The sequence below is a fragment of the Pyrgilauda ruficollis genome, unplaced genomic scaffold, assembly GCF_017590135.1.
Source record: "Pyrgilauda ruficollis isolate IOZ18807 unplaced genomic scaffold, ASM1759013v1 scaffold20, whole genome shotgun sequence".
NCBI lineage: Eukaryota > Metazoa > Chordata > Aves > Passeriformes > Passeridae > Pyrgilauda > Pyrgilauda ruficollis.
In genome coordinates this window covers 3,644,911-3,654,633 of record NW_024519207.1, presented here as the reverse complement: position 1 = coordinate 3,654,633, position 9,723 = coordinate 3,644,911, and the positions used below count along the sequence as shown (strand labels likewise).

The 9,723-nt window shown below is 41.2% G+C and overlaps 1 protein-coding gene across 1 annotated transcript; it reads right to left on the bottom strand.

Moving 5' to 3' along the window:
* Positions 1-2,035: 2,035 nt before the first annotated feature.
* MED4 (mediator complex subunit 4) lies at positions 2,036-9,139 on the bottom strand. Its single transcript, XM_041467074.1, has 7 exons — positions 8,981-9,139; positions 6,896-6,962; positions 6,374-6,544; positions 5,941-5,998; positions 4,884-4,970; positions 3,960-4,091; positions 2,036-2,804 (listed from the first exon to the last, which is right to left on the bottom strand). The coding sequence occupies exons 1-7, from the start codon at positions 9,109-9,111 to the stop codon at positions 2,632-2,634; spliced, it is 819 nt and encodes a 272-aa protein (XP_041323008.1). The 5' UTR covers positions 9,112-9,139; the 3' UTR covers positions 2,036-2,631.
* Positions 9,140-9,723: the final 584 nt, after the last annotated feature.

Below are 9,723 nucleotides of genomic sequence, written 5' to 3'. Positions count from 1 at the left end.
TATACATTCTATTTCTTGTAAATACACAAGTAGACACTGAAATGAGGACACAAACAGTATCTCCATATGTCAGCATTTCTGTATCTTTTCAAACTGGACCGATTAAAAGACTACAGTGCATTACTGCAACCAGCTGCCAGCAATCCCCAACTTAGATAACTTTGTTTGTATGTATCACACGTTTATATTTCCCACCCCTCCAGAAAATGTGGTTCTCAGTCGATTTTAGCTGCCAAAACTCAGTCCTTTCAACTAAGCCTTTACTTTGATTTTTGGCACTTTTGCCAACTAGGAAAATCTATTATGTACATATCTAAGCCACTGAATAACAGAACACTCAGTTACCATATCATGGTTCACTAAACTGCTTGTAACTGACAGAATTCACTTAAAATGGCTTTATAGTTAGCCAGCACTGAGATGCATACTCCTGAACTGTACATAGTTTGGAGCACTTGATGCAAGGAAACTGATTAGGATACGCGCAGTTTGATTTTATGCTAAGTGAACAGTGGGCAGAGCTGTTGCCTTACCTACTTCTTAGATGTAATATATTGGTCCCATTTAATCCTGTAACAGAGTAACTAAAAGCCAGCAAAAGAAGTGGTCATTGCTTCAGTTCCCTCTTATGTCTGAAAACATTCACCCACCTCCACAATATTTCAGTTGGTTAATTACATAGGTACAGCCATAGAGGAGTTTGGGCAGACTCTAATACTACACTTCTCATGAGTTTTAATTACATATGTTTGTATTTTGTTTCAAGAATTGTTTGTCTTCTAACTTGTCCTTGCAAGTTAGAAGACAAAAGAGGCTGGTGAACTGTGTCTGTGTGATGTGTGAAGAGGGGGCATTTAGAAAGAAAATACGGATCCCATCCCATCATACAAAGCATTAAGAAACTGCATTTGGAATATTATGTATGATTCTGATCACACATGTTTTAAGACAAAAACTAATGTGAGCTAGAAAAGGGACAGGCAAGGTTAACTAGAATGACTGAGACAGCACATGTATTTGGATTAATGTGAATTAAAGAGGAAAGACATTGGGGATAAGCACCCAAGAGGAAAACATGATACTGAATAAAAGTTACAGTATGAATGTATATGAATAACTAAGCTGTGAAAGAGGTGACAGTTTAATAACTCTGAAAATACTTGTAAAAGGAACAGCTGAGACAAAAACCAAATTCCCCATTTCTCTGAAAACAAAACCCACTGCCCCATATAATGTGATTGAATGTGACTGAAGTCCTTTCTACATCCTTACGGGATTTGTACAGGTTGACAGCAATGTTTGAAAGATTACTTGAGCAAAGGAGGAATTACCTGATTCATCAGATACTTCCTGTGAAGAATCTAAAAAATGGAAAAGGGAAGAGAATTGTGATCTATGCTGCAGGAAGCTGTGCTGCAGGACAGAAACCTTTAACTGCCAGGAGCAACAGTTCACATGAGTTTTGAAATTTTATCAGAGGATTACATAAGAGAAAAGCAGCTGTCATAAAATGACTCCTTAAGCAAAACAGAACAAGGAAAGGAAAGCCAAGGGAAGTGCCTTTGGAAAGACAAAATAACATTGCAGCTGAGGCAGGAAATGTAATTGCGAAAGTAAACAAATTAGCAGGTTCAAAGAGCTGAAAAAATTATAGATGACAAGAACAAAAAAAACCTTGAGCACTTTGATCTGAAAGGAGCTAAACCTGCAGCATGCCCCAAAGTGTGTCACCTCCAGGGTCCCAGGACACTTAACCAAGTATTTGGGGCAGCCTTGTGGGTGGACACTTGCTGCTTCAGGGTCTGCCCAGCTTTGTGTGTACCTGGAAGGGCTCACCTGAAAAGGAAGGACAGGCTTTCCACTTCTGACTCCTCCTCAGCTGCTGACTGGGCATTTTGCATAGGGGAAAATGGAGTACAAACTTCTGAAACTCAATCAGAATTCAACCACATACTGGGATAAAATGTGCTGAGTATTGAAGTTACATGGCAACTCATCTAAGATTCAAGTTTGGAAAACTGAATAACTTCAGTTATTCATCAAAGCTGAGTTTATTTATGACAAATCATTCATCATATATTACAATAATTACAAACTCTTTTAGTACACCTTATTGCCATATTTTTGTCCTTGATACACAGACGATCAAGAACATAGATTTAGGCAGTAACAAAAAAAAAAGATACATTACAAACTTCATGTTTCATTTCTGTGGCATAAAAAAGGCTGTCATCAAAAGAGTAAAGTTACTAACAAACATACAAGGGGATTCCCCTTACACATTTTTCTCCCAGGAACTTATGTCATCTAATGTATAGTAAATACATATATATAAATATATATTTACACATGTCTTGCAAACATACATTTACACAATCACTGAAAATCTGACATCTCTCCCCCAGCAGACAGCTCCCAGACATTTCTCCCAGCTCGCAGAACATCTAACAGGAAAAAAACAAGTCTATAGTCCATGGTTTTAAATTAGTCACCCTATTTCTGAGCCAGCTTTTATCTTCTCCCTACACAGGGCTGCTGGCATAACAAAATGATATTGCAGTTTGTGACAAACAGAATCTAATCTACCTTCACCACAGGAAAGGTCTACTGGGGATACTGTCCCCCTTGTACCTAGTCTGAGTCACTGCTGCTGCTTGAGGAGTCTGTTGACATAACTTCTACATCATCTTCATTCTCTTTATTGTGTCCTGGAGGCTCCAGCATGAAGTCATTGCTATGATTAGGAGGTAGCATGTTCATTGACATATCACTTGACTGCCAAGGATACTGAGGAGCAAGCACGTCTGGAAAAAAGAGGCATAATCAAGAAAACTTTCAGTTTTGTATATTGACAAATTCAACATGACAGCTCAACCAGAACTTCAATTTAAAATCAAAATAAATCTTGAAATCCTTTCTAAATTTTGGACAGATTAAACCCTCCAGTAACAGCTGGAAAACATCTCCTGATGGAGCAATTCTATAATTGTAAAAGTCTGCTCTGCCAGAGAGGCCCATTTATGTAGGTGGCTCTTGATAACTCATATACTCAATACAGAGCTTTTCATCTTCAAAGCACAGTTTGAACTGATTTAGCATTCACAACTACTGAGAGTAATGAAAATTATCACAGTCTGTCAGTATGCAAAAATAGATTAAAATATTAGATTAAAAAAAAATAATTCAGGCAGACCATAAAAATTCAGAGAAAAAGGCTTTATCCAAATATGCCCGAAAAGCAGCTCAGAATGGAAGCTAGTGTTTCACATTGTGTGGCCATGCTTCAATGCTAGAACCAGTCTGCTATTAAACCAGGCTGAATGTGTGTGCTAAACAGCCTCAAAGTTTGGAGGCTACCGAGCAGTCCAGAAACTGGTCTGCACATTCACTAAGGACTCAGTAACGGGACATCTCTGCAGCAGTCTCCAAAAGGACTAGATCCCATAATTAGCATTCTCAGGACATGCCTCCACAAACCAACAGATTCAGCATCCCTACACAAAATGCTCAGGCAGCTTCAGCTTTCTTGTAAATCAATGTTTCCCTCTTACCTTTACAGTCTAGTTATGTGAGTGTTTAACCTGATAGAGGAGCCCAAGATTCAATTAAGAATTTTACTGGAGGAGTTTAAATCCCACATTTTCCAGCTTCTCAAGGAAAATTCCAAAAATTCCTGAAAATTCCTTTCAGTTCTTATAAAGACAGCACTCAAAAGTAAATGGATCACATCTGCATCCTCTAAGGCAAAGGAGACAGCCAGAATGGGCTCTACTAAAACATACACAAAAAAATATGCAACTTCTAATTACCTTTCTTTACTAGGTATTCACTGCTAGGGAACAACATTAACCACAATTTTCATTGCTTTACCTCTGATTTGCCTTTGCTAAGGAAAATGTATAACTGCTGTGAATCTACAAGCAATAAAGAAAAACAAAACAAAATTGAGTTCCACTTACCTGGCAGTCTGCCTGCTGCAAGTGCATCCCCTGGTAAGTGTCCATTGACTCCATTGGTGGATGGGTTGTTCATCTGACCCAAGAGACCACTTCTCATTTCCAGATCTGTAGGATATGGCCTACGTGGGTCCCCTTTAAGAAAAAAAGGAAAAAGAATGCTTTGAAATATTTAACAATTGTCTTGCAGACATTAGCTTTAGCTTCAGAGCCTAGTTTAATGACCAAACAACCCCATACTCTGGTTGCTTGGATGAGTAATGAGCATCACACCTGTTCTGTTAAAATCCAAGTCTGTCTTTCACTTAGACTTTGTTCACTCAAACTTGGCAGAAAAAGCATATTAAAAAAACCCCAAACAACCCAAGGCAACTCAAACAAAAAAGAAACCCCATCATGTTTAAAAGATATCTTTGCTCACTCTGCTACTCCACAGCTAAACAGCAAGGACAGGAATTGGATCAAACACATTTTCATTTTGGACAGAGGGTAGTACCCAAAATTGAAATATGTAAAAGTTCTGCTTCTGGCTCCACTATGTTACTATTTCAGAGAATGTTACTAACATTCTCTGAAAGAATATTGTAAGGAGCAAGAGAGAACACAACCAAACACAGAGAAAAGCCTTTAGCATACTTGGCTTTGACTTACAATCAGGGTAAACATTCAGGGGAAAAAGGCAAACAAAGGAGAACAGAGGAGGCCAGTCTGTTAATGAAAGCAGACAGTTTCACAACCTTTCGGAGATATATGTGAAGTCCACAGGATTTTGGATATCTATTTTTGTTGAAATATTAGATCTAACAGCTGAAAACAATGTTATTCTAATAAACCCCAGTGGTTATCACTGTATAAAAACATTTTAAGACCAGATATTAACCATTATTTATTATTAAAAAAATCTACTGTCATAAACACAATAGTTACCTGGTACCCATGTCAGAGGGGCACACACAGCATTGCTAGCACTGATCCTATGGGCATATTTAATTATTTCTTCAGAGGAAATGGCACCTGGAAGAACAGAAAAAAAATGTTGCTGCATTCTCAAGAGATTGCATCATTTAATTATTTCCGAATATTGGCCACCAATACCTAAAAGACTGGGAATGTGATTTTGCCAAACATTAAGAGCCTGGTTCAAATGCAATGACTGTTTAGAAAATTCTCAGACTATGAGATGAGCTTTGCAGCGAACTGATTTTACAACACAAGTGCAAAACACCTTCAATATCAATGGTTCTCCAGCCTCGTGAAAAACACAATCTCTTAAACAAGCTTACTTGACAACCACAAGAAAATTGTCTAAAACTTCGGCTCCAGCTTTATTATAGAATTTTCTGTAGTAAAGGGTTTTTTTGTTTGTTTAGTAATTACAGACTCTACCCAGAAGAGTCCTTCCAAATATGTGCCTGTACTAGATTAATAGAAACTTTATTAAATTCCTTGATTTTCTAGATGAAAGAGGCATAACAAAATGATAAAAGACACTGTAAAAAAAAACAACAAAAACAACAAAACGACCTGAAGAAGATGCCTTCCCCCCTCCCAAAAAAAAGTTAGTTTAGCTTGGTAAGTGCCACAGAATGGCAGGAATTGCTACAATTACAATCTAGTATCACCAGCTAGTCAGTCTTTCAAAATACAGTGCATGTACACACAAACATTCTCTTCCTTTCCTTAGCAAACCTGCTGGAGCAATTTGGTAAGGCACTTAGGTAATCAGATATACTATTATCAGTCCAAGAAGACTGCTGAGACACTTTCATATTAAAATATGTTTGCCACAAAAAAAAAAAATTCAATGCTTTCTTTATTCTGAGAAAATGGTTAGTTTCATAATGAAATGGAAATTTGTTTACACACAAAGCATCTGATATCTGTGATAGCAGAATTTAAAAAAATTAAAAAAGCCCAATTTGAGCTCACTAACAACTTTCTTTAGAACTGCATTTACGTAGTATGTACAATTATGGATACTCACCTTTTCGTGCTTTTTCAATTGATTTCAGTTTCTCCTTTGCTTGATAAACAGCTGTTGCCTAGTTGTAAAAAATAAAAACCCACAAAGGAAACCAAACCTTCAATGCATCTTTAATTTATAAATGTCTACATAAAGTCAGCTTTGTGAATAAACCCTTCCGTTTAATTGCATTTTAAAAGAGAAACTTCAATGAACATTTTCAAAATACACAGAAATAAAGTAGATTTAGAAGCAAATTAGCATTATAAAAAAAAAAAACAACTTAATACCATGATAACTAAACTGTTTGACTACTGAGAAAAAACCCAAACCACTAAGCTCTTATGAAGTTTTAAATATTTAAATCTTCTCAAACTAACACACCACCACTTTGCCCAGAACCCCCTTTTCTACAAGAGGATGCTCAAAAGCAAACACATCATTATGAACTTACCAGTATGTGCTCTGCTTCTTTAAGCTGTTTCTGCAGCTGCTGAATATCATTATCCCGCTTTTCTACTACCTTTTCTAAAAGCTGCATTTCATGATGGATTTTTCCCTGATCAACTGCCAACTTCATTAGCTCTTGAAACTCTCCATCTCTCTGAATCAGCAGTTCCAGGATCTATTGAACAACAGTTTTGTAGAACTTTTAATTTGGCTAGAGTAACAACACACTCTCAGTCAGGCTACATAGAAGAGCAAATGGCATCCATAGGAGTACTTTTGTTTGAATGAAAAATGAAACAAAATTTCTTCCTGTTTGCAGAAATAGCCTATGAAGCACATAAAAAATGAATAAACAACAGGAGAACCAATAATGCCTTTGTAGCAGGGCCAAAGCCCCATCATGACCATTAACTCGAATATAGGCACAGACAAAGGGAGAAAGTAAGAATAAACAAAAGAATGGGAAAAAATTAGAAGTAAAGCATTATGCTTACCCAAAGAAACACAATTTAGAAGGTTAGCTTACCTGGCTCTCCTCTCCTGGCTGTGGAAGCTTTTGGTTTCTTGAAATTGCCAAAATTTCAATTAGTTCCCTGAAAGGAGAACTCAGTTTGAACAATTTTCTAAGGCATTCTCACATCAAGTCATCCCAAAATTACCTGGAATACTGGTACCATTATGAAAGTATTCATGGACCTGAGTATTTTATATTTTATAGTACAGTGTGTGCAGGGACTTTTCAACAAAGAAAGCACATTTTTTTCTTTGCTATTTGAGCTCATGAAGCCCTCATGTATTTGAACTCAAGAAATGTGCTAAGTTCCTGTTAAACCATAAAAGACATAAACAGAAGCTAAGAGAAGAAACAGCACAATGGATGGCCCTCAGACCCTTCTTCTACTACCTTTGTTTGTTGCAAGAGGGTCTTCACTGTTCTACTTCTCTACTTTTCTCCATTTTTTTCCCCAATATACTTGTAATTTAGAGCAACTAAGTCTACACTTTCAAATACTAACAGAGTCTGTTAGGGAACTACTTTTACAACCCTCTTGATCACTCTTCCAGATATCCAGATACTCTGCCACTGCTCTGAAAAACCAGCAAGAACTTCTGGGTACCATGATGCAAAAAAGACATTTTCTGTAAATTCAGCAAAGTTCTTTGGCTTCTAAGGCTCTGTATGGCAGTTCAACCCTAAGCACGAGCAACTGTCTATCTGGAGACACTGGCCTTGGAAATACTGATTCTTTGCTTGGTCCAGTGTAAGCAGCTCAGTGGAGTGTGTGAGCAATACAGCAGTGGGGCCAGAAAGGTCTAAAAAAACTCAGTAAAGCTCTGGTCTTGGTCTACGTCTCTTGGTCACTCCTGAACACTATTGTGATTTTAAACAATTCGAGAATAAAGAAACTTGTCACTGTCAGTAAAGCTTTATTCTACCTGACCAACACTGAGCAGTAGCAAATCTATTTTAAGTAGGTCAGCTACCACCATCAAGGGTGATGTCACAGGGAGCTGTAATTCCACCCTGTGTCAGCCAGATAACGCACAGATGTAGACTCAAAACTACAGAAAGGCTACAGATTACACATTAGGCTTAATTTCTGCCCCTACCACCAAACCAGTACTGTGACAGAGAAAGGCCTAGGTCCAGGGTGCTGCAACACTTTGTTGATCAGTAGGAAGATTCACTAAATGCTGCTGAGCTTTGCTGTGGCTTCCCTGTGGTAAAACGCTAGTTCCAGCATTCAAAAAAAAATTAGTAATTTAGATAAGAAACAAGTTTGTTTTCATTTTTCCATAAACACATGCTCGCCAGCAACCCTTGTGTCACAATAAAATCTGTGACTGAGGATAAAGCTTAACCAGACACAAGGAGAGCAACTCACCAATAGCTTATCCTACTCTTGGTAATCACTGAGCGAGCCACAAGGATAGCACAGGTTATTCCCTCTGAAAATGCTTTCCTAAGCTTCTGCTTTCCCTGAGGTGTGGAAAATAATAAGAAACTATCTGAACTTCACTGCCAGCTGTGCCTCCACGATATGGTTGACAGCTTGGATGGGGATTACCAGCCTGGACTCAAGACTCTGGATTAAGTATCTGAGCATTTCTATCACTCTGAAGAGGAGCTCTGCAGCCTACCTGGAGTGAATGTAGCACTAATACAGGCAATGACCAGGACAGCTGATGTCATGCAACACCATCTACATATTTCTGACTTAAGCATATTTTTTTTCTGACTAATAAAATGCCTAAAATCGGCGTGTAAGTGTGCACTTCACAGAAAACGCAGGTGTCAACCAAGCGAGAAAGGCAAGTGGGAGAAAAAGGAAGCGGCTCCTTCTCCGTGCAAACGACCGATGCTTTCCCACTGGGATGAGCGCCGGGCCCTCACCCGCAGAGCCGGCCTGAGAACGGCGAGAGAGCCGCAGAACGCCTACCCGAGCCGGGTCGGGCCAGAGCTCCCGTCTCGCCGGGCCCCTCCCATCCCAAGCTCAGGCGCTGCCGCTCCGCCCGCCGCCAGCTCCGCGCACGCACCGCGCCGGGAGCCCTCACCCCGCCCCCGATGCCCCGCCGCCACGCGGGGCCGACGGGGGTCCGAGCGCGCTACCTGGCCAAGAGCTCGAGATCCTCCAGCGCCGCCAGGAGCCGGTCCCGGGTGCTGCTCCGCTCCCCGCCTCCCCCGCCCGCCGCTGCCGCTGCCCCGGCCCCGGCCCCGGCCCCTGCCGCCGCCGCCGCCATCGCGATCCGGGCGCGGACCCGAGCGGGAACCGCCCCCGGGAGGCGCGGGCAGGCGCGCGGCAGCGCCCCCGGCGGCGGAGGGACGAGCTGCAGCCGCGAGGCGGCGCGCGCATGCGCGGGGCGGAGGGGCGGATCTCTGCCCGGGGGGGCGGGAAGGCGGCCGGGAGCGGTGGGGCTGGTCCCGGGGGAGCGGGGCTGTGAGGGGAAGGGAGGTCCCTTCGGCCTCGTCGAGGGCAGGTGTGCGTCTGTCAGAGGCCTGTCTTGAGGCCGTGAGGATCTGTGCTTGTTGCTCTTTGAATCACAGGATCATTTGGGCTGGAAAAGACCTCTGAGATCATGGAGTCTGAACAGCATCATGTCAGCTAGAGCCCGGCACTAAGGGCCACGTCCAGTCTTTCTTAAGCACCTCCCGGGATGGTGACACCATCACCTCCCTGGGCAGTCCATTCCAATGTTCAACCACCCTTTCTTGTGAGGAAAAGCAGCTGAAGACTGCAACCTCTAGTCCTCCTCTAATTGGAGAGGAGAGGTCAGCCCCCACCTGGCTACAACCATCCCAACTGGAATGTATTTGTGGAGTCCCCTGGTCCCTACAAAGAGCCTCCAGATGAC

What these genes read in the sequence shown, in the direction of transcription:
- MED4 (XM_041467074.1), bottom strand. Translation starts at nt 9,111, where the DNA reads ATGGCGGCGGCGGCGGCAGGGGCCGGGGCCGGGGCCGGGGCAGCGGCA. An exon ending in GATCTCGAGCTCTTGGCCAG is followed by an intron (nt 6,963 to 8,980) that starts GTAGCGCGCTCG and finishes TTCTCCTTTCAG; the next exon opens with GGAACTAATTGAAATTTTGG. An exon ending in AGCCAGGAGAGGAGAGCCAG is followed by an intron (nt 6,545 to 6,895) that starts GTAAGCTAACCT and finishes GTTGTTCAATAG; the next exon opens with ATCCTGGAACTGCTGATTCA.